Genomic DNA, 26,550 nt, shown 5'->3' with positions numbered 1-26,550 from the left:
CCCCCCCCCCCCCCCCCCCCGCCATCAGAATATCGCCTCGAGCATCCGCTCCATCTCCCTCTCTCACATCTCACATACGCACACGGTCTCTCTCCCTCTCATCTCGTCTATCCTCCGCCCTTTTCCTCTTCTCATTCGTCCACCTCTCGCTTCCCTCTCACCTCTCTTTCATTTTTCCCTACCTTTCACCCCCGCCTCTGTCTCTCTCTCTCTCTTTTGCCCCCCCTCCTTCCACCCCTGCGGCTCTCCTATCTTTTTGATTTTTTTTTCACAGCTACCCGACCACCTACCGACGCCGCGCGTCGGCGTCCTTTTTCTATCGGGACGCTCTTCTCGACCATCGGCTCGACCACGTACTCGCATACACACGTACGCTCGCAGCCTGCGCGAGAGGAAGAGACGGATAGATAAAGAAGGGCGTAAAGAGGGAGCTTGTGGATGTGGAAAGTAAAGGAGGACCGAGGGGGTGTACGAGAAGTGGGAGGGGGTGAGTGGGTGGTGTAGAACCGGGTGGGAGGGGGTGAAACTGGCTGCAGTGCCTGGATGCGAGCTAAAATGTATTTTTTTGTCTTTTTTTTTCTTCTTTCTCTATATCTTCCCTTCGAGCGAGCCGTGGTAGGTTGGATTACCAATCCAGAGCTGCCTCCGGCACGTTCTTCTCTCTGTCGGGCACGTAGGGCGTTGGACGTAAGGGCTCGGCGAGCTGGTTCGCTGCCGGACATAGCACTTTAGTACGTATCGTTGATACCGATATGGAAATTATCCAACTGAATTTTAACCGCGTTGCGCACACCCACACACAGAAAACTGCCGGGATTCAATTTGGATTGATCACGTGTATCCATTGCTCTTGATATTTCCAATATCTGCAGGAACAATCATATTTTCGCACGACACAAGACATTTTCTAAATTACTTCTGAAGGAAAATCAGACTTTTATATATTCTCATGTGTTGGAATGTTTTCCTGCCGAAATATATATATATATATATTTTGACGTTTATTTTACCAATGTATTTACTTTAGCATGTGTAAAAATATCTTTAATACATGTTATTACTTGTTACGATTATAATCTATCTTATTTATAATTGATTATAATCTACTTTTTTCTTCATATTTTTACTTTTCTTTTACGTAAGAATTATTTTAAAATAATATAATCTATTTACATATGAAAGAACAAATAAAGATTACGTTTCCTTTGTACATACACATGTTAAAGTATATTGTTAGCAATTATAAAGTCTAACGAATTAATTAATTTCTAAAATTAAAATAAATTGTTAAACAAACTCAGGTGTATTTATTAATTATTGAAACATTTTTTCTACTTTATGCATTAGATATATAAATGAGTTATCTTGATATCATCTGGTGGAGATTCTGATTTTAGAATAACCGTTTTTAGGTGTTGCCATCTGGTAACACACGGTTGGATTTAAGGAACGAGATCTTCCCCTTGCACCTCAATCCCTACCGTCTTTCCTTATTCCCCCGGAAAAGTCGATTGCTTTTGAACATATGCGTCTTCCACCTATTCCGGCTTCTCTGATTTCCCGTCTTTTAAATAGACACGAACATTTCCTGTAGATCGAAAATCTCTACATATTTGTAAGCACCTTTCTTGTCATGATCTTCGTGGAGATCGAGAGGATCTTATCATCGACAGTCCACCATTCTTGATCCATGAACGCGTATCTTTACCTTATCCCGGCAAGCTTACGCGGGTTCCGACGGAATCAGATCGTTTGACGAGCCACCTGTAGCGCGAAGGGCTACCATCGACCCTTCTTAAGGACGAGCATACACAATCTTTGTTCCCTTTTCAGACCACCATTCAGTTCACATCGTCGTCTGTATCCAGTACGACTTCTTGACCTCTGGCTATATTTACGAGACCGCCGTAAAAACGGTTCGGCATAAATATTTCTTCTGATATTATACACCACGAATACAGGATTTTTCATTGATATGAAATTTTTTTCAAATTCTTCCTAACGGAAGTGTATTAATAATATTATCAGACACATTTAAATTATGTAACAATCGAAAATAAATGTAGGTATACAAATACATCGTGAGTCATAAGAGAAGTAATAATCTGTCGTTGATTTGCTATCATTCAGCGAATGCGATAGAATATGATATATACTTACATGGCAATATTTTCGATGCTTTAAATTTATTTTATTATTTTCTCACTCATTTATTGATCTTCCGAGTATGGACAACATGTTTTCGCAATGTACGGGAGAGCTTTTATATCACATAACAGTGAATACTTTGGTATAATTGAAAATTGATATTTTGTACGGGAAGATATTATTTCTATTAAAATTCTGAGAAAGGTATACAATGTGTGTCTTATATATTTTAGAACTCGAAAGGAAAGTAGTTCGAACTTTCGAGGTTTACGAGGCTCGGTCTATTCCGAATTCTCGGGAAGGTGTACGCGACCTGGCGCGAGTTCTGTCGAAATGCGGAAGGTCATGCCGAGGGATGGATGTGGTTTGAAGGGTCGTGGGAAGGGAAACGGGGTCATCTTTTGATGGCTCTTGTGGCCGTCCTATGCGTGCCACCATTGGACCATTGCAAGGTGGCGCGGACGATTAATCTTGCGGAAGCACGTTTCTGGCGAATAATTAGCGAAACGTCGAATAATTTATGGCGAAAGAAAATAAAGGCGCAAATATATTATCATCCCCAGAATTTATTGAGAAATTATTCCTCGTTATTTGATATTGTGTTAGGTTCGTGCACGCCACGCTTAATGAAAGAATCAAAATTGTCAAGAAGAAGGCAAATATATTCTCAAATATATTTGTATTTAATTAAGTTTATTAGAAGATGAAAATTTTCAGTTATATTTTCTCTCTCCTCCTCATTCCTCTTTTCTCATTCCTATTTATGTACGTATTTCGTAGAGTTCATCTTCAGTAAATTAATAAACGATTAAATTTAGCCAGTTGGAAGTTGATGGAAGCATTTGCTAAAATTAATTAGCAACACTTTCTTCTGTGTTGCAGCAATGCGCCCCGCACGACAAGGAAAGCGACTACTGGGGTGGCGGCCGGGGCGCGAAACAAGGTTACGAGGTGAGACAACCCACTTCGAAATATTTTAGTGGTCTATTTCATATACACGGCCGTCGTGCTAATTCTACTTGGTGAAGCGCAGCACTTTCTGTTGCAGGCGAAAATGAACGCGGACCATGGTCAGCTGCAGAAAGGTGAGTCTCTAATGCTTGTGTATGTCTCGTTATCTTCCACGTAATCCGTGGAATTGACGTTTTCACTTTACTATTTAAATCATTAGCCTCCTAAGGCTATTTTACGTATATATTTAATGAAATACGGCATAGAAATACGGCAATGTAACATTAATACATATAAAAAATAATGTTTCATATATAAATGAAAAATTGAAGCCGTATTATTTTTTATAACATCAATTTTTTATGTAATCTCGGGGATTTAATTTCACTGGATTTACAATTAGATTTACTATTAAAATATTTAATGTTGAAAACGACGAAAAAGGCGTTTAATACAAAAATCCGTTGAAAAAAAGCTATAAATTTGTCAAAGAATATGCAATCAGAAATAAATGATTAACATCTGAAACGCTTCGTGTATTATCGTGTATTTATCGTGAGTTGAGATGGAGATCGAGGAGTTGTTTATCTGAAAAATTGGGATTATCGTGGGTTGTTAAATCACGCCGGTGACTTCGCCGAGACTTCGCCGTCCCGCTTTGTCTTAGTATCTATTAGCGTTGCGACCTCGCATCAGATGCAAACACTTCTTAAGATCTAACATCGGCCGGGAACCGGTTGTGATTGCATGCGTGACGTAAGATCGCCGATTAGGAGCGAAAGAAAAAGTCAGAGAAAAAGAGTAGGGGCACTGCACCGAGCAAAAAAAACACGAACCTGAAGCGCGAACCTGAATTTATCAGCGGACCGTGCTGGATATGTAAGCTACACTTCTAAACATCTTTTTTTACATTTAGAACTTTATTTTTCACCTATTGACGTGGTTAGTCCAAGTGCCTCGATTATATTCCTTTTTTTTTTGCGATTTGAACGTGTTTTTATTTAGGTACAAGACGCGTGACTTGTATAAACAAACAAAAAAAAAACAAATAGCTTTTTTTGTAATGTAGAAGTGTTATATTAATATGACACGTGCTCTGCTTTGCACATAAAGGTCAGATAAAAAATTAAAAGCTAAGAACGAATAATACAAATAAGGTCATCTAAAGTAAAAACGAGCACATAAAATAAGATGTAAATTAAAATTATTCTTTATTTTTAAAAAAATTCTGTGATACTTTTCGGACTTAACTTAATCCTCTTCAGTCAGAGAAATTAACCTATATACCTAATTATAGCGCATGGAATTACAAAATTCTCTCAATAGGTATATATATTTCGATATTCTTCCATAATTTCTGATTCGGATGTTTCTGTCGTCATTAAAAGCAAAGAATTCCTTGTTAACGGGGAACTCATTTATAATCGCAAGAATTAAAAACCTTGAATCGTAACATTTCCCATCCAAATTCAAGTACATAAATTACGAAAATGTAGTAAAAGTTGAGGAAGAAAATCTGTATAGTAAATGAATAAAATGTAATGAGTAAAATGTAACGATTCACATAAAATTAGTTGTGCTGTTAATAAAACAATAAATATATTATCCTAATGACTGACAAGTGACGATCGTCTATTGACAAAATTTCTCGTTAACGATCGAGGAATTCATTGCTTTTAATGACGACAGAAACATCCGAATCAGAACGAAGTTACAGAAGTATCGAAATATACGGCCTATTGAAAGAATTATTGAAAGAATTTGTATATGCGGACGCTGTTTGAAACCTTGACATTCATTGTGTAATTATCCACGCTATAATTAGGTATATGTGTGTTTCTCTATAGCTAAAGAGAACTAAGTAAAGTCCGGAAAGTATCATAGAATTTTTTTAGAGAATTTTTCAAAGAATAATTTTGATGTACATTTTATTTCATGCTCGTTTTTAATCTAGATAATCTTGTTTGTATTATTCGTTTTTAGCTTTAACTTACATACGAGCGAATAGATTTTATTTTATTTAATTAAAAAAAAAATTAAAAACTTATATTGATGTATCTTGTACAAAGATGATAAAAATCTCTCATGTATATATCTTATTTTAATTTTTAAACTGAAGTCAATCGAAAAGAGGAATTAAGAGAGCGAAATGGACTGCTTCAAATTATATAAGGATAAGTTTTTGAATTCAATTGGATAAGTTTATAGTAAAATTATTTTATTCTATTCTGTCCCTATTTTATTTTATTCAATGTTATTCTATTTTAACTTAATTCATTTTGAGATAAAATAAAAATTAAAATGAACCGTTAGTATGACACTGTTAGTATAAGGAAATGTAACATCAAACTCATAAGTTTCTTTTATCAATTTCGAATAATCCGATCTGGGTAAATCAAATCCGTCATTTTTTTCTTTGCCCCTCCCTCCTTCTCCTTGTCAGAAAGGATTAAGCAATCGTGGTTTCGTTTATAAAAGGAATCGCACGTTTCAATACATGTTTTTCACTGCCAATGGCACTGCCGCGCTTGGCCTAGGCTGGCCATTTACGAGATAAGCCCGCTACCCTTCCATTCTCGTCAGGATCGACGGGCTCTCGTCAGTGATTCATGCCATAGAGAAACACAAACCTGTATGAGAGAGGGAAAAGGAAAAAAAAGTTGCTCGACCACCTGCAACATTTCTCTCGATATTGCCCTGTAATTTGACGCGTATGCCTCCGCGACAAATATTATTGCAACGATATCCGTCGTCATCCACTATTACGTCACTGTCCAGTTAACAAAAAAACTTGGTTTTTATTGAGCGATTAAAACAAAATTTATTACTGCGATATTTCTTCTTTTTTTTTCATTAGTCCTTGTTACTTTATTAGTCCTACATAACATTATTACTTATTACTTAACAATTTCTAAAATAAAAATTCTTTTTTTAAAACTCTTCTAGAAAGTAGAAGATATACTTCTACTCTCTTTTTATTTCTACGTATATTGCTACGTATATTTTCTGATGTTTTAAAATAATCGTGTACTTCCATCTGATGTCTTATTACGTCTGTTCCATCTCCAATTCTGTTTTCCCTATTCTTATCTTCTATTAATTTGCCGTTTGGCCGCAAACTCGGATTCAACGCTGCCGGCGCGGCGTGCACGATCATTATTACATCGCGTGTTTCAAAATCCAAATTTCTCTTTCATCGGCGGAACATTTTTCGCGCTCCGTGCCCATCGGGCTCGACGTTAGATGGGCCCTAAAATTAGCCGTCGGCCTGGCAATTGCGCAAAGATCCTCGACTATTCGTTAATGTACGGATCGCATGACGCCGAAATTTCGGGCCCCGCGAACAAGTCTCAAGAAGACGAAGGATGTGTGGGACGATGGAGCCTCAAGGCGGCCCCCCTCTTGCGCCCGTCTCATTATCGTATTCGCTCGTCAAGTAAATGCGAGTCGCTCGTTTGGAAATTCCTCGTCGGCAGCCTCCAGGAGATATGTCGCGATACACCAGCCTCGCAGCAACATAGATGGAACGTGTCGCAACGTGTACACGTATGATTTATTTGATCGGCGAATACGTATTTTTTGACGAGTCGAATTCGAGAGATCGTAAAAATGACTGGCACGTTTCTCACGTGACGATTTTCATCAGAAGATCAGATATTTCGAAATTTATTTTATTGACTCTTACACTGTTAAATCTATATCAGTGTCAAATTAACTTAATGTGAGTCGCCATTGCTCCTACTCAATCATATCGTTATTGTTTACTAAAACAATGATTATATTTGACACTCTCGATTTAACATTGTATAGTGTCAAATTTAATTATCATTTTAATAAAAAATAACGATATATTTAGTAGGAGCAGTGCTGACTGAACTCACATTAGGTTAGACATTAATGTAAGCTTCGCGATTTCATTTGTCTCTAAGATCTGCTTCTGATTTCTCTGTAATATTTTGATATAAAAGCCTGCGTTTTAAGTTTTTTTTAATTTCCTGTATTAATTAATAATTCTCTCAGTCTATTAAAAATTATTATATAAGTTATCGTTATTATATTATAAATTTAATATTTTTCGTCTAAAAAATGCGGAAAGGTCGATAATTTATAGCTGATAATTTATTGGAATTGCGACTTCTGAAACGACGTTCTTAGCTAGACAAACGCACATGTAAATTCTTTAAACGTAAAATATCGCGAATTGTCATTGAGGCGTTAAGAGGAGATAAGATTGCGCCAGACGTGTCTCTTTCTTTGCCTCTTGAAATCTTAACGCCACCAGTGAATGACTTTAATGATCATTGAGTACCTTGCACGGGTAACTAAATCCGAGACGGCACTTCCTTCATTCTCGGTTCCTAACGTTTCACCCGATGTAACACGATGGAAGAAACACGTTAATGCAACACGCGACTTTCACTTACCTTATAATTTGTACCCTTTTGATCATTCTCTAATTATTACGAAATATTTTTATCCGTTAAAATGAAGAATCGGATTACGCTAATTTTAACTGGATTATAAAAAGCTACTTGAACTTCCGTCCTCTGACAGGTTAATGGAGTTTTTTTTTTTTTTTTTTTTTTTTAATGTACATTGGGACGAGGGTACTTTTGTAATAATTTTACCGACACAACTTCCTACGCCGCAATCCATATCCCATCTCGTGTTACTTCGTAATGTACAAATGAAAATATCCTAGCAAGTAAAGAGGATGCGGGGAAAAAGGTTATTCCTCGGGTTATTCTTTTTTAATAACAAACGTCCTACCTGCTTTCCTCTCTCAAGCTCTTATTTCTTCTTGTACGAGCACACATATGAGAAAACGGATTGCATTTCGTATTCGAAGGGGTAGAATCGACTCGTAAACAGGTCGATAAAAATCCGACTGTTCTACGTAAACAGACGAGCACAGAAACCAGTTCGCGCATTTTCTGTCAAATATACGCGTATGTAATATAATTGTGTGATATCTTCTATTCTTCAAGCTTCCTCAAAATGTCATGCTCTGTCTTACCCCATGAATACAATCATAGTAATATCTTGTTTTTACTAAATCCAGAAGTTGTGAATGGAAGAATTAAAAATAATAGAGAGCCGGGACAATCACACTTTCAGTCGAAATTATAGCAATTGTTGTCCGAGGGAAAAGTAGTTTCGGAATGTTCCACGCGTATTACACGGTGGTATAACTTCAGTATTCATGAATAAGCGGAGATTCAATTAGAGCCATTTATTCTCAACGCGGAATCAAAGCACGTTGTGCAAATGCGGGACGAGAAACATGTTGGAACGCGACTAGAACTCTGTTACATCGTACTTTCGACATAGGTTATAATGTGTCGAAGAGTTTGGGGTCAATTAAAAGTTGGAGTCTTCCACGTCCGCGCACGTGGAATCGAAGGAAGGGAGTAGACGCGCGAGGGTGAGAATGCAACGGGAATTTCTGGCGAGAGGTCTGATTTCCATATTTTACATTTTTTCCATATTTTCCATTAAAAATAAAAATTCGAATAGTTTATCAGATCTTTCAGTAACTAGTCAACTGCTAGTCAACTTTTACTTTGCAACATTTTGTTCAGTCTTTGCATCAGAGATGTTAAATAATGTAATATTTCAATGCGATCTTGCAAGCAATTTATTCAGTCTGTCAAAGAATTGATTGGAGTTTACAGAATTGGTAAAAGTCAGATAGTGTTATTTACAGTGAAGTTTGGATTGAATGACAGGTAATATTACTTACTTATATATTTCTCCAAAAAAGATATAAATAATATTTTTAAAAAACTAGACGATTTGACATTTCGCTAAAAAGAAAACTCGTCAAAATTGATTTTAAACATGACGACAAATAACACTGTATGTATTTAGATATCTTTGTATGCTTTTTTAAAAAAATCGACAGTTACGACGTCATTTAGAACGTCGTAGTCGCCGTCTGGCGATCGTCTAGTTTCCGCGATCAGTACTTGACGTGTTTTTACGGCTTCACCACTCTCGCTTTCCGTCTGCCCTTCTTTCGTCACCACGTCGGTTTGACGCGGTTTTCCTAGAGATTTTACCATGAGTAAAGGTCTCCCTTCATGCTCGCATTTTACGATGTCGTTTCGCGATTTTATATCACGACATTGCGGCTTTCTATCGATCGGGAACGAGTCGAATCGCGCTTTTACAGGATCACCCTTTCGAAAACGATCTTACTGGTTACTAGTTCGCGTCGATCGTAATATTATCAGGTATTACGCAACGCGGTCGTAACGCCAAATTGATTCGTTTAATACGTACAAACGGACAGGCTAATGACGCTCATTTTCTGTCAATAACGGCTGTCACGTCGGCGATATACACGCGGCAATAAATAAACTTTACGATGGTTAGAAAAAGGGAGCTGTAAATTTAAATAAATTGTGTGAATTGAGGGTTTTGCGCTGAGAGAGAGAGACGGTCTGCGGAACGGGAAATAACGACAGTTCATATCGTGCCGTTATCGCGCGATTAGTAAATGGATTTTACGTCGCAACCGAAAATTAATCCCGCCAATTCATCGGTCTTCCCATTATTGTTGCGAATTATTATCATCGTTACGCGTAATTCATATCGCACTTTTAACCTTCGCCACCGAAATCGTTCCATGTCCTTTCGCACCGGATAATCGATACCGTCACGCTCGTCAATAATTCTGCCGGTGATTTATTTTTTATTATCCGGCCGTTTAGAACAGTCTGTTCGACGTCAATGAAATCGTCGTGTCTATGTAACGCGGATAATAAAGCGAAAAAAAGAAGAAAAAAAAACAAAAAGTGACAGAGATTCATTCTGATGTCTTCTCCGATATGCAATGCGCGTTAATCTTCAAAGTAACGGCTACAATGTATGAAAATGCATTGCGTTACATAGGAATGTTCCCGCATTTATTTATGAAACATAAACTAAGAATCAGTTTTACTGAAATATTTTCTTGCCGAGTTAATATTAATATTCCTTCGAAGCTTACGAACTTTACGGCTCGCTTGATTCGGATGAATAAAATTACATCATGCAAAAGGAAAAGGATCTTTTGATCACATATAAATTAAATTACGAGGTATCTATAAATATTATTGTTGTGTCTGATCTTGAGTAATAAATTTTCCACTTGCTATACAATTAAGTTATATAACTAGTTGTTATGTTATATAGGTACATCAAAATGCAGTATGGTAATTAATTGTCTCAAGAGACTTTAACACATATCTCAATTGCAGATAGAAAAATTTAATTAAAAAACAAGTAATTACAGATCAAAGATTTAAAATTATCGTGTCTGCCTGGACGACGCATATAATAGGACAGGTTTTAAGAATTGCGTCTGATGAGAACTTGCATTCTGCTGTCTTTATTTTTTTCCTTTTCAACCGGTTTAACGCATGACGAAATTATTCGAAATATCTTCTCAAAATATATATGTAACGTCCAGACACAGGACGATCGATCTGCTCCCGAAGACTTTAAAAATCGTTCCCGAGACCGGTTTGACGTATACAAATATACGTATAACCACAATGGCAGTTTAATGCTGGCAGGCGGACTTATGGTTACCAAGCGTCACGGTGACCTCGTGGCTCTCTCCAGAATTGCATCCGACTATTCTATTCTGACCGTCACTCCGTCTCCGAATCTTTCAAGTCGAAATAATATCTATCTACAGGTATACTCCGTATACAGGTAACGCTCATCGACGAAATTGTTCACCGTCGATTCGTTCGTATATCGCGCGATAAACGTTGACCCATTGCTGCGCAATCATTTTTGTCTGTGTGACAGAAGGCTGAATTACGACGAAATATTTATTCTAATTAATTCTTTTTTACATCGATTATTTGTTAAGTGATCTTTTTTCTTAGCCGTAAAGTGCCGCAATAAATTAAATTATATATTGATTTATAGATACAATCTCTTTATCAGTCGAGATTATGCTGCCACGTAACGCGAAGTGACAAGTGTTAATTAATTTATTACTTGCTAATACTAAACATATAAATAATTAATCTCTTTGAATCTAAATTGAATTAAAATCTATTTAAAGTTGACTGAACACGATTCTGCGTTATCGCCGGTTTTCTTTTTAGCGATCGATCCTCTCGCGATCAAATTAAATGGTTTTTTTTTTTTTAACCTTTTCTCTTTTTCGGCAATTTCCTTTTTGGCAGAGAAGATGAAATAGATCTCAGCGGACTTACGTAGAAAAATTGCAAGTGGGACACGTATTTCCCGTCGGACACATAAAGATTGAAGTACGTCGAATCAAACATACGTGTAAATCAAACGTGTCATTATCGTTCCGCTCTACGTGCTATTGATGATATCTATTTCACAGTGCCGATTGGAGTTTACAAAGAAGCAGAAGTAAACCGCTCTGCACAAACAAGAGATTCAATAATCCCGGATACAGTTAACCAGGTTGTGGAGTGAGTGTGTCTGTGTTTGAATGCAAAAAGATCCCTTCAATCATCGTACTTGTTTCTCTTGTTTAAGAAGTGAAATGTAATTGTGAGCTCTCTAAACATTTGTTAAATTAGTAATTGTTTTATGCTATTCATAAACATGAGTCAATAATGGCCGTCTCAGAAAGAGATTATTATTAAGTACAATTCTTCATGACACATAAAACTTTTTTTTCCCTACAAATTCGAGTCGCCATTGAATCGCCACGTAAGATATTGTAACATCGCGCTTTTATCTGAGACTGGTAATTTATATGAAATAAATGGATGTAAATACAAAGTAATGCACTTATATTCCAAGATGTGAATTTGTTTTTATCGGAAAACGTATCATTCTCTCTCTCGTGATTATAGCGCTCGCGCGCGTTTTCCATTTACATCCGTCCGCCTATATCGCCACTCTGCTTCGCATTAGTCACATCTCGCATCCAACGTGCCGTCTTACATCTCTTTTCCTTCTTATAATCTCATACGCTCTCTTTTTCTGCTCGCTCTCCGTTCCACCTGTGGCTCGGACTTGCTCCGTAGTCCGTTCTCGCCAGTCGAACGGACCCCGATTGCAAGTCGATGGATCGACCGTCGTCCGTAACCACTGACATTTCCCCAGCAGAGTTATTTGCATAATTTACTACCGACCTCAACATTAGCGTCCATCTTATATGAAGCCACGTACACAAATATCTCCAAATATACGTACCAATATGTAAATATAAATAATGGGCGTGCACATAAACATATAATGGACACGCGCATATTTTTCAGGATGTATGACGTACGTAATTCTGTCTGGTGTACTTTGCGCGCGCACGCGTGCCTTTTTTTTTTTTTTTTTTTTTTTTTTTAATATAAATCTCTATCCTGTTAATACTAATGCGACCGGCGACCCTGAGACTTGACATATTGCTAACTCACGATAGTCAAAATTCCGAGTGGAGTCCGTGAAGTAAATTAAAAGAAAAGATGCATCGCGCACGAACTGCCCCGTAGTGCAATATATTGATGTAGAGAGCGGAGGCAGGATCCTTGATCTTATCGACTCTAGGCATATGACGTCAGGATCGATCCGCGACAATCGTGCAAACGGTGAATATTCATGAAGGACTGAGAGATAAGTGCAGGCCACGACACGACGCGACGCGACGTGGATACACTTATAACACGCAGGAAAATCCGAATGAATCGAGCGGTAATAACGCGTAGATTTAATCCATTTAAATTCGCATTCTTTATGCAACACTCAAAAATACCTTTTTATGCCTAATTTTCAGCGTTAGAGTTTTTGAAGAATTTCACAATGCAAAAATGATAGCGATATATCATTCATTAGAGCAAGTTATACGTGAGAATATTTTTTTATCATACATTATTAACATTTTATTGCCTTACGGCGCTACGTTAGAAAAACGTATATTAACGGTAAGTCAATTATGTTATAAAATTTTATAAATATGGAAACCAAAAATATGCAACTCATACCTTGCATTACATATTTACATCATTCTTCGCTTTGTTTGTGAACGCTTATTGATCTCGTAAACTTTGTTTCATATCTATATATTTAGAAAAAACTAAAAAAAACAAAGAAAAAAAAACAAATCATTTCCACGATCGCATTATCTTATTAGATATTATATTCCAATTGTTTTCTTTTGCTAAACTATCGGCATGCCAATTTGTCGAGGCTTCCTGCGTCACACGAAATATGACGCAGCTGGCAAACAATTAAATGTGTTGCAATGGATATAATTGCCGCGTTCCCACGATTATTATTAATTCGCGCTTCCCGCAAGTCGGATCAGAGAAAAGGACCGGTTGATCATAACAATTTTGACTTTTTGTTATATTATCTCAGAAACATACTGCTATTCTTTTCTATAATCTGTCTTGTATAAACTTTTCGTAATCAAAATTATTATCATAGGATTAAACAGTTACGCTTTTTTGCATATATAAATTTTTTATTCTTCTTTTTTGCATTTAAATAAAGAATTCTTAGTGATTCATTTTTATTTAATCAATAGTAACACAAAAAAGAAATAGTAAAGTAATTATTACGGGAAAAAAATTATAATTAAAAAATAATATGTAATACAAATTTCTCGAATGTGAATAGAAGCATCCTGTATAATTTACGGATATAAAAATACGGACGTATATATATTTAAAAAATTTCGTATTATTTATCTTATAACTGAATGTCTCATTGGTCGAAATGTTTATACATGCTTAAATCTTGCAAAAATTTTTATCTGATTGATTCACTCGCTACGTATATGTATAACATATTATGAATTTATGAAAATTTATTCATGTATAGGCATTTTGCAATTCATATATAATAATGTAATAAAACAGGAAAAATTTATTTATATATTTACATAATTATATATACATTATGCAATTCACAGTGCATGAAATTTAAAATTTGTTTTATTTATACGCATTGTTCACGTCGATTCGCAGAAGAGATATGTAAATGATTCTGCAAAAGGGCGAAACGAGACTGCCGCGTTACGTTAGTCGAGTTAATTCAAAAATGGTCAAACACGACGCGAGAAAAACAGTTTTTATACGCGTAGGTGCCGAAAGAGACGCGATAATTCCATTAAAATTACGCACCGCAAATAACGCCGGGAGGTGCGTGGCGTCATACGTCATTAACGCTCTCGTCGCTAACGCGTGCGTGCGTGCGTGCGTGCATGCGTGCGTGCGTGCGTGCGTGCGTGTGTGTTCGTGGATGAAACGGGAGATGGTTTTTAAACACCGCTGTTTGCCTGCCTGTGCGGTTGAATCACGTGCCCGAAATATGTTAAAAATGAAATTTAACGCTACTTGCAGAGGTCCCACGAAAATATATTATCGTTCGCTGATAGGAGAAATATTTTAACCTTTTCTATTTCTGTCATTTTTATCGTTACAAAAGCCGAAAATTAAGATGAATCTATTTCAGGTGTGCGAAGAGGCTCGAGTTAATGCAATGTTTTTATCGCGTCATGTTTTCCATTTATCTATCTTGCATAAGTAACGTAGATATTTTTTAATAAAGTTACATAGAAGCTCTTTTACATCTTATCTTTTTTTTAATTTTATTCATTATTTCTTTAATTGATAATAACATTTCATCAACTTGAGTGTACGTTTTTTAAGTTTCGCATGTGACACAATATTGTAAGGCAAAACATAATAAAAGTGAATTGAAAAAAAAAATCGTGGAATATTTAAGGACGGTATAATCTCGAGCAAAATGTTATTAAGGATCGTATAGAGATTACATGGAGGAGAGGTATATTTCCACGAACGCTGTAACTTGCCAGTCCCCCTTCTCCTTTTCGTTCACATCCAGTTCCATTTACATTTTCGCTTTTATCCTTATTTTCATTATGCGCCTGTTCTGATTTCTGCAAAGCAAACAGATGTAACGCATTTTATTCTGAGGTATATGCGGGTATCTTGTATTTTTTTTTTTCCCCCCTCCGATGTGGCGATGCGATGTATGCCGTGTGGAACATCGGTGACGAAGAGAGGCCGCCGCCTCTCCTTCGATTGCCGCGGCCGGTGTTACGACCAAAGAGTACCGCGACTCTCGCGCACACGAGATCACGCATGTAAATGATAATTATCGAGTTCAAGCGCGCTGGAAAGATCAATTAGTTATGCCGCGAGGAGAACGTTACGTATATCTCGCGCGCGTTCTGAGATTGGTCGATTGGGCGAAAAGAGCGGCGCGGCCGCGACGGCGCGAATGAATCGTTGCGGGAATCGAGAGGACGATGATTTGCAAGACGTCGATTCTTGGAAGCGAATCGCGCAGTCCGGAACGATCGCCGATTGTCCGACGGCGAATCGGACTCTGTGCCTCAAAGTTTCAAGTTTATCCACGCATTCATGTGGAATTGGTTAATACAAAAAGGATATTGTGCAAATTTTTAACCACCGCAGCGACGCGAAATTGATAAATAATTAGCCACTTGCACCGTTTCCACATGATGAAACGCCCTGTGCTGCTTTAAAATTAAAATGGCGCGCATATAATTAACATTCGTATATTTAAATAACGCCATCTACAAGGGAGATTGGAAATTGTGCTAGGTAAAGTTTATGACACGTGTAATTGTTGCGCGGTAAGGAAAGGGAGAGAAGAGGAAAATTCTTTCGAGCACGGCATTTGTGTAAAAGACGTGTTAAAGAGAGAAATGCGAGCGGCTAGGTATGAAAACGGTACGCGATATAAAATAAATAAATCCGAGTAATAATAACACCGTGTGTACGAGGCTTATTCAACTCGCTTCGGAAATAGCCACCGTTCACACCTATCTTAATACTTGATTATGGTTTCGACTTGTATATGCGCGCTTATCTGTTGCGTAATACCATGCATCGGATAATTAGGCGATAAAAAAAGATCATATAACGTCGTATAGATTCGCGCGCGACAGACACACAAGTAATAAAGTGTGTCGCAAATTGCGATAAATTTTAATTCGATTATATATACGTATAAATTTTTAATGTTACGTAAGCAGCGCGGTTTTTCGCGCGACGAAGTTATTGGGAATTGCATCGCATTATGTATGTTTGCGCCTTGAACTTTGATGCTGCGCTCGATATTATACTTGTTATACTCGCGCGATTTTCTCATTATATATACACCAACATTTATTATCATCTAGCGATTATTTCGATTCCGCGCAAACATTGATTCGTTTAATCGCTTGGATTTTAAAAGGTATTACCCAATTAATAAGATTTAAATACAATAGATTACACACACACACACACACATACGCGCGCGCGCGCGCGCGCACACATAAGACATAGTATTTTATTAAAATTAATATTTTATTAGTGACACGTTTAACGATTTACATAATGTATCACGTTAATTTTATATAGATCGATGCCATTTAATTTGACAGTCTAAAATAAACACCTATGTCAGAGAGATTCGCCCTAAATTGCAAATAGCTATCGATTTCGTGGTTATCATTAATTAATATCAATATCAAACACTCAAATGCTTGCTGGCCCGCGAATATAAATTCTATAAAGCGCATCTTTATATTCATGTGATTTAAATAAATGGATTAATACAGCACTGACGTCTATTTGTCGCTTTGCCTACTTGAATTACGCGCGGATCGACACTCTTGCACGTAATGTCCGGCACGCATGAATTCTCGCATGACTATATCCTTTGCATGTTTAACGTTGATTCTAAGCGAAATCGACGCGCGTGGGCTGTCAGCTTCAGAGAAGCGCATCTTCCATCGCCTACGCGCGCTACTTCACCGAACGCACTCGACGTGGATTGTCGTAAAAGTCATGGGATGCCCCCGTCCTTGTAAGAGAAGGGTCCTCGCTTCTGAACTGAACTTAACGAGCGGAGGATGCGCGCAAGCGGTAATCGCGGAGCGGCGTAAAGGCGCTATTAATAAATTATGAAGTCATTAATGAGAGGACGAGAGAAGGAGGGGGGGGGGGAGAGAAGGGCGATGCAAATCATCAGTTTTCTTCTTTTTCTTCCTGCCCCTCCTCCCCCCCTTTTTTTTAAGAATTTCGCAACGCTTTGTAAAAATAAGATTATAGAAATGATATTTCATCCGGATTGTGACATACACAAACCGGAATTTAAAAATAATAATATGGACATCTCTCTTGTTACACGATCGAGCCATAAAACTACTTAAATGAATGTCCGAGCGAGCCAGACACTTCATGTTTGAAGCATTTGTTCGTTGTACAAGGTCGAGCGATAACTTTTCTATTATTGGCAGGAAACGGATCAAGCATATAATTTATTATAACTTCCTTCGTTTAATGCTGGTAACGTTTCCGGTTTTTTGCCGCTGGTATTTTTGCCGACTTTCTTGAACACGAGAAAGGATGCTCCCGTAAAAAGAAAGGATTTCGTATCGTGATCATATTAGTCTTGTAATTCGATATTTATTGTTGAGATAAGCAAAGCCAGCAGTCGTATCTTTACATCATTAATTGACATAGTCAATTAAAAATTGTGTCTAATTGTATCTAATTACATCTTGGTACATTTAATTTCACTTCAGATCTGTAATTCGCGTCAGGTTTATATTTAGAATTTCATATGTTGTGTATTTTGATATATTCATTGTGTGTGTGTGTGTGTGTGTGTGTGTGTGTATTCGATGTATTTTAAAATGCATATATCACTGAAAAAAAATATTAAACAGTAAATATTTACTTAATAAAAAGAAATAATAGTTAAATCAAATTAATGATTTTTGTATCATATAAATATATGTTTATATTTAGTAAATATTTACTTAGAATTATTCAAATAAATATTTCTTAAAATTTAATATTTCTTTAAGTGCGGAAATTTTGATTGTTCAAGTATTTGTTCGCATTAATCTAAATTACTTAAAATTCTAAACAGAATCTGAATTCTTTGTTGCATTTGTATAAAGTAGTTTATTTTTAATTAGTTAAAAGACGTCTTAAATAGAAACAATATACTTAGAAATACGATATTTCAATTTCGAATAATTAACGTTCAATTTTTTCGGAACAGTCTGACAGTATACAGAAGTAATTGCGAAAGTATCTCGGAAGTTATTAACGTGGAATAAAGTGCGGACAGTTTCTTTCCTCTTGTCAGAGTTTCTGCAATTGGCAACTCATTCCAGAAGCAATATTTCGAGAAGAGCAAATAAATCACGTGCGTGTCTAAGATATTTATCGTTCGCCTTTATCGATCAAGTTATCTCCGCTAGATTGAAACGCGCGAGATAGTGAGATCTAATCGTGAATATTCTCGCGCCGAAAGGATGACGATATATTTTTGCATGCATAGGTTTGCATGCATAAGAAGCGTGATGCGTTTAAGTGTCGATGCGTAAGAGCGCAAAGTAGTAGCGGAATACCGCGAACGGGCACAACCACAACACACGATGATATAGCCAACTCAACTCAACTCAACCTGTCGGCTGAACGCCACTACTCCGCGTTTATGCGCGCCGATCGATATTGAGAACTCGTCTTAATGACTGGCACACACTCGTACCGCAGGATCGCTCGTCCTTGCAACCCGCAGGATCCTTGCCCCTTGCACGCCGCCGTGAGTTGCGTCAGTCGATCGTCCGTGTGCCTCTTAACTCTTTCTCGGTATATCACTGTCGACAATGTCGGCGCGCACCTGTGTGTGCATAAATAATTGTATGCGTGCGCAGATCTGTGCGTATATCATTTATCGCGACAAACGTAAGCGAGAAACGTAAGAAAAACACCTCACAGAATTCGCTGACAAATCGCGATTAACTCACGAATCACAATTATAACTCAAAGTAAGTCTGCATGATGGATAAGTTTTCTTATCGTACACAGAACTCATTGTAAACAGTGCTCATTAGATATTCGCTTCGATTATATTCTATTAATAACTAGATTAATGCTTCACGAACAATATGATGTATTGGCGTCTTGCGTCGTATTTTAAATTCGGAATAAATTACTGAGACGCAAAAAATCTCTCATCTCGCAGACAATCTTGCTCGCAAAACGCATCAACAACACATATACCGTGTGCTTGATCTGTAATCAGCGTTCAATTAAGTGCTTGGGAAATGTCTGTGATTGCTATGATTATCGTGTCACTTTCCAGTCGAGGAGTGCGCTTTATATTCAAAGTAGGTCGCGGAATGGAAATAATCGGGAGTAATTAAAACCTAAGTGCTAAGGCGGTGTTTACGATATTATGCCACATTTCTATCTTCGATGGACGTTCTGTCCACTCGAACAAACGTCGTTCAAGGCGATTCCCGATTTCTCGAATCTATGAATGATTGCAGGTGACGAGCAATATCGAGGCGCCGGTGGCTCGAGCAGCGGAAGTCCACCAGCAAGTCTTTTGGTGGTTCCTCAACCACTCACCGTAAAACCTTCCCATCCGTCGCATCTAAATTCCCATCTTGGTGGACCTCATTCGCATCCACCGAGGAAGTACCAATGCAAGATGTGCCCGCAGGTAAGTTCAACCAGTCGACGTGCTTACGTTACGTATATTCAGCGTCGTACATTCGGCTTTAGGCACATCTCTACATATAAATCTCTATTCACTGTATCTCCATTCTTAGCAGTGCGTATACTATGTGTTAATCCGTGAAACGTACAGCCTATCTAAGTACGTTTCTAGGTACTGATTTTTCAATTCAACTTTTCATTCAACTAATATGTAACAAGCGTTATTAGTTGCTTTCCATTTGCACACAAGTGAAACTGAGTCTGAAGCGAGCCGAGTATTTCATACTCAGATTAATGACGTCATTATTTGCTTACTTTGGTAAAAAGTTATCACATATTTGAACCTCATTTTTAAATTGAGTTTACGAGACTCGTTAAAGCATATGGTCTCGATTTTGTTTGACAGATTATAATCTCACGTCCGTTCAACGCTCTGAGATGTAACAACAGATAAAAACTCAGTTAAATCTCACTTATCAGAATGCAAAAGGAAAACACGCATTCAACTGAGTTACGACGTTACAAGTGAAAATTATTTGAGAATCGGTGTAAATGGAAAGCAACTATTTGGGTAACTATTTGGGAATATGCTTTTAGAATGACTAGAAAAATACTTTATTTAACAATCGTTGAAGATATTACCTGTAACCATCCTTTCCGTATGACCATATAATACCCGAATAGTGGAACAAAAGCTACAGGAATCTTTTGTAAAGATGGTTAGAGTAAATTCCTTTTTTAAAATTATCCTCGTTTTTTTCCTTCAGCCCTTTCTTCTAAAGCGTCCCTTGATAGATAATATAATTTATGAGAATTAATATTAACATGTTACTCTACTTTTACTGCATTTTCATGCTTTCAATATTTCACAAATATTAAGGGTAAATTAGTTCTGCTAGTAAATGCTGTAACACGCTTTGTGTGTAACATGCTTTAAACAACGTTTCAACAAAGAAGAAGACTTATTCTCATTATAAAAGATTTTGACAAATATCTTTCTTCTTTTCAAGTAATGATACCGTTATCTCTATAAATCCTGAATATTGATAGCATCTTAAAACTTTTAGTCTTTTTCTTATTTAAAGAAGAAATATTTTCTTGTAAATTCATCGTGAGTCTCCTTCCAGACATTTGTGCATGGAGATTTTTAAAATCTTTTTTAAAAAATCGTTGAACCTTATTATTGGTATGTTTCTTTTCTTTCTTCCATCCCTCATGCTCGTTTCCGATTTTTCATGGTTCTTTATGATCGATTAAAATATCCATACTGTGAGATCTAATATAAATGCGTTTTTATGAATAACTTTAGTAACTTTTTCTGATTTAATACTAAGATAATATTTTTGTGTAACGATATAAATAACGTTATAATTTTGACTTATAAAAATGATCAATGATTTTAATGTGTACTTGTTTTTATTATGTAATTTCATTATATTATTATATAATACATATAATTGTTTTACTTTTTTGGTCACAAAATAAATATTTGTAATATTATTATGATGACACTAAAAGAGAAAAATATTTTGATACAACAGAGTACGCATTAAATTTTATTTTATTGAAATAAATTTTATTTTTTATTAATTTGATAATTCAGACGTGTGATGGCATATTGAGCTATCAATGAAAAGATATTCTCGGAATATTATAATCTGATAAATATGGATAATATTCACAACGAACTTACAATACGAATATTCGTAATATGATATTCTTCTTATTGAGAGCGGAAGAGTATTTTGGAGTCAAGACATCGAAGATTTCATTGAAATAATTAAAGGTTGTAACAAATTGATATCATTTTCAGTGCTCACAGATTTTCCTAGCTTTCATATTTGATTGGGATTTTTCCAACGTAAAGACGTGCTTCTATCTTACAACGTGCGGGACATCATCTTATTATTAATGTCTGTTCAAGGGAAGATTTGAGAAAGATCTTGAAACTCCCATCAAAGATGCAGCATCCTTTTGCGGCTTTAAGATTTCGGTTGCGCACTGCAAGGGTTCTTATGACGAAAAGATCTGACCTCGAGAAAATTTCTTGCCGCCACCAAGCCGTGATGTTTTCCGTGCCCGTTCGGCCATACGTTCGCAGGTTGACGATTTATGTCCCCGATGATGGATTTCAGTTTCGCAAATTCGTTAACGTGCGCTTTACGAGCCGTTTAGAGACAATCGTTAAAGTTTACAGCTTTCCGCGCTTTCCGCGATAATTACCGGCGAACGGCGGTGCCATTGTATAGAAAAAAAAAGATAGTGCGAGACGAACGAGAAAGGGAGAGAGAATGACAGAAAGATAGAGAGTGAGAGCTAAGAGGTTCGAAGGACGCGGCGCGTGACACATTCCATGAAGCGAATCGTTAAAACCTAATGATATTCACTGAACGTCTATACAGAATAGGGCAGATTATCATACACCGGAGATCGGCAAAGTACATCGGCGCAGCGTGGCGTCTATCCTGTTTTACAGGGAAAAAAAAAAACGGGACAAAACACAAAACCCGACGATTAAAACTAGTTATTGCACGTATATATCTGCCATGTTAGATACAATGTGACATGGTCGGGGTTAATTTGTCACGGATCGAGAGACATCGCGCGTCGAGAAAATCCCGCAATCTCCGCCTGTCCGTTAGCTGAAATATCTCAATGAAGAACTTTTTTTTTTCTTTTTTTAGATCGGCTGTATGCGTGTGCTATGTGCGTGTATGTATGTTACGTGCGTGATTTATTCCGTTAGGCGTTCTCAGAAGGAACGGAAAGAGCGACAGAGGGATAATTGTTAAGGTGCGGACCGATCTGCGCGGCACGTCGCTCATTAACGAAATTAGTAAACGAACAAATTCTAAATTCTACATAGAAATTACAACCGCTTCGTTAAAATTATTTCAATAACTAATCGAGGCCGGCTCTTAATCGCCCGGTCTTATCGCTGTTTGACGCCGGTCAATAAAATAATAACTTGCGTGTCCGGTTGCTCCTCACTTTTGGTCGTTACTGTGTGTTCCGTTTAACATTAAAATTATATCGTAGTGTATAATTACAACATTGTCTTTTATTACCGCGCAAAATGATCTGTTACTCATGTCATGTATAATTAAGTGTGTAACAAAAATATTCCGATTAGCTATTTAATTAAAGGAAAGATAATACCCGTAGGATATTACATTTTATTAAACACACATTGATATTATTTTTTGTAATGCTTATTATTGATAATATAGAAAATGACTTTCTGAAAATATTTTTAAATGTTATAAAAGCATTTATATATTTACTTTTCAGTAATGATTTCGAAAATTTGTCTTACCGTTTATTAGACTTTACAAAGAAGACTTTACTAAGATACTTTTTTTATGAGCAATATTTCGATAAATATTTTACGAATTTTGAGTAGAGTTTGCTAAAGTAACTCCTTATATATGTAGATAGATATTTGTTTTAATTATTGATCTTTACTTGTACAATTTTTCAAGAAATGATTCTTATTTCTGACTGCAAAAACTGATCGGATCTAAAGATTGTTACGTTTTATTTCCACTTTCCCCTATACAGTAATAAGTACTCGCTGACGGGGTCCCGGTTGCGTCGCGTTCCAGACGGAGATTAAACCGAATCAAATTATACATTTGCGGATGGTAAAAAAGTTTACAAATTACACAGATTTCGTGCAACGGTACCGGCAGATTCTCCGCGATTAATCGGCCTCCGCGGCACGTTACAAAGTGGTAGTTTCTCGTTATAATCGTTCCTCTTTATCGGATATCTTTTCGAGTAGTAGAATCTTTGAAATGAGAATAAAAGAGGAAGGACCAGAAGAAAACTGCAGGAAGCACTGGAAAAAATTAAAGATCCTTTTTTTAAGGAACAAGAAAAATTTTTGTAATTAAAGTTATTTAACGTACATATCGCAGTATTTTACGTATTTTATTTATTACGTATTTTATTTATTTGCCGTTTACATATCTAACAATAAAAACAGTAATATAAAGGCAATATTTTATAATGATGAAACTTTTTATTATTATTATTATTGAAAAAAACAAGTATACAAAGAAAATTATATAGTGCCGTGTAATTGAATAACAATATCTCTAGTTTTCGTCATGATTAATTCGTGTACCCAATGTAATTTGGATTATAATTAAACTTATAAAGATAAAGCGAAAACGATGAAATTTAGATTTATTAAACTTGTGCATCAATTACGATCATTATCTTCTTATTTATGGCACAGCTATTTTAAAAATTATTATCTTTACGTCACATAGTATGAATTTTTTCACACGGTTGTTCATATTGAGGAAGAGTTGGCGATAGATTTATTGTCGATTAGTTGTAATACTGATTGAATGCGACACGAAGATGGAAAGCGAAGGAAGTTCGATGAGATGAGAAGTAGCGGAGACTCAGGTTTATGGTGGGAGGTTAAAAATTTAGGAATTCATAAATTCCCGCAATCACGCCACGCCCCCAATAAAGCAGGAAGTCGAATTATGCTTCATCTCGCGCAACGGTGCTGTCACGCTTGTTTCACTAATGTCTTCTACGATTAATCGAGTTCGTTGTCGCTTCGTTGTACGATGTTGGAATCTCTTCGCTTGTCTTCTTATCGGACCAAACTTCTGTACGGACATTCCTTGTACACGTTTCGTTTTCAGATAGATTTCATGATTTTCACGAGTCAAAGAATCGCTTTTTAAATCGGTACTTGGGAGGAGGAGGGAAGAGCGGGAGGAGCGGGAAGGGCAATTTAATTCTAACAATTTAACCGAAGCATATTCTTGCCTCTGTATAGTTGCAGCGCGTCTTGTGCGACTCGAAATCGGAGTCACGGACCAAAGCTCTCGCTTTGCTCTCGCAAAGATATCACGATCGCTTGTCGCGCTTCACCGTCCTTTAATCCAACGCGTCTAGCTCATCGTCGCTCCGCGCGACGCTTTACGTCGTCCTAGTCACCGCATCGTGTATCGCCAGGACGCCGCTACCGTTTCTCCTTATCGAACATTCCACCACCGAGGGAATACACGATCTCGCGGCGTACTGACACGCGGCTACAGAAGGAAATAAGAGGAAAACGAAGAGGGCAGAGAGAAAGAGAGAAGGATAGAGTAAAGGAGAGAGAGAGAGAGAGGGAGAGAGAGAGAGAGAGAGAGAGAGAGAGAGAGAGAGAGAGAGAGAGAGGAGAAGGAAAACGAAAAAGATGACCGCCTCCTGAATGAAGCTATGCACCTCCGTGGCCGGAGGGCTCGGGATTCAAGTCCAGAGGCTAGTGTACCGTGACGGCACAGCATCCTGCCTCAATCCTTCTCCTCCTCATCTCGCTTCGTCTCCTCATCCCCCTCCGCCGCGGCTGCCGCGTAACCCCTTGCTTTGCTGCTCCTGTTTCTTCCATCTCGGCTGTGCTCGCGCGCACGCTTCGGTCTTTCTTCGTCCATCCAACGTTGACTTGCCTGCCGCGACGGTTCTTCTCGGTAACCTTCTTCCTCCGCCGCTAATGTCCTCCGCAGCTTCTTCCTTTATCATCATGTTTCTCTCGGGTCGCCGTCTCCCTTCTTTCTTTCATTAAGCCGCCTCACCGGCTGGCGCTATCTTTCTTCGCTCTGCGGTGCGTGCCGCCAATGCTCCGCTTCCTCTCACCAGTTGAATCGAATTACTTGGTTTCATCTTTCGTTGTTTTCTTAATTCTGTATTTTCTTTTTCTTTTTTTCAACATTGCGCAACGTATTCGCTCGCCCACCCTTATCAGTCGTTCGGTCGATTTCTCGTTTGACTTGTTAGCTTCTCTAGGTATATCTCTCCCGCTTTATCGACTTCCCGTCAGCAATTTCACAACCATCACGGTGGCAAAATTAGCGGTTTTCGTTCGTCTTTCCCGTCTTTCCTTTTTCCTTTCACACGTTACAACTTTGCGTCGTGGCGCGCGGCGATTCGCGCTCACGACGAATGGCTGTTCCGTCGTGCTTCATCCTCCATCGTCAATGTCTTTCTGCTTCTTCATCCATCGATGCCCACCGCTCTTCCTTCCATTAACATTTCGTTTCACCTCAGCGGTTCGAGCCTCAGTCGAACGTAACTCTTTCCTCGCCTCCCGCGTCTCTCTCTCTCTCTCTCTCTCTCTCTCTCTCTCTCTTTCTCTCGATGCGTCCGTCCTCGTCATCTTCCTCGATCTTCCTTCTTCTTCTTTCCTCTTCCCTCTTCTCCACTTCCCCATCTTTCCCGTTCATTCTCTTCGTCACTGGTCAGGTCGCGTTCACGGCGTTCACGCAACTTCTGTACAGGTTCTCTTCATCTAGTTCCTCTCTCTCCTTGTCCACAATATTTCCTCCAATTTGCCTCGTACTCTTCGGTTCCTGCCAGACATCATCATCGTCCACTTCGGCCATCGATCGATATCTAAAGCCAAGCTTCGTGACGCCATCCCTCTATCCTCCGTTGAGGCCTCTTCTTGAACGCCGGAAAACCGCAACACGGATCTAGTTAACCGCGCTACGGAAATTATTCGCGGAATAATACCGTCCGTGAATCTAGGAATCGATTCGATAATCTTGGAACTTGGTCGCTGCGCAGTATCCGTAGTACTGCTTCACAAGATTTCTATTCGCATATTTTAGCACTAAAAATGTTCTGGTTGAGAACGTTGCTGACACATTTAAATATTTTGATATATCGATTTCCGGAAGATCCAAATTAATATCTAATTAACTTGCTTGATTTAGTATTGTATTAATATTTTTTGAACGCGACAAGTTAAATAATAGTCGTATGTGTACATAAATTTCTATTACGTAACAGAATGTATAGATACGCATTAATTATATACATCTGATACATATCTTAACCACTTAATATTCCCGTACAGGCTCTATATTGAAGAAAGAAACTTAATATAGATAGAAGACCGAGTAGTTTATTTAAACTATATGTGACAGTAGCTGAAAACGAAAGAGATAAAAACACTTGCGAA

General features: G+C 37.6%; 1 protein-coding gene across 1 annotated transcript in view; it reads left to right on the top strand.

Annotated features, from left to right (window-relative positions):
* Positions 1 to 26,550, top strand: part of LOC108692401 (zinc finger protein rotund-like) — a 96,295-nt gene that overhangs the window by 22,957 nt on the left and 46,788 nt on the right. Inside the window, exons 2-4 of the mRNA XM_018200626.1 lie at positions 3,031 to 3,099; positions 3,182 to 3,233; positions 19,406 to 19,581. Of these exons, the coding sequence (XP_018056115.1) occupies positions 3,031 to 3,099; positions 3,182 to 3,233; positions 19,406 to 19,581 (297 nt within the window). The remainder of the gene's footprint in view (positions 1 to 3,030; positions 3,100 to 3,181; positions 3,234 to 19,405; positions 19,582 to 26,550) is intronic.

Source organism: Atta colombica, unplaced genomic scaffold (genome assembly GCF_001594045.1).
Source record: "Atta colombica isolate Treedump-2 unplaced genomic scaffold, Acol1.0 scaffold7, whole genome shotgun sequence".
In the NCBI taxonomy this organism is placed as follows: domain Eukaryota; kingdom Metazoa; phylum Arthropoda; class Insecta; order Hymenoptera; family Formicidae; genus Atta; species Atta colombica.
Note: the sequence above shows the minus strand (reverse complement) of the source record. Positions and strands in the feature narration are given on the sequence as shown.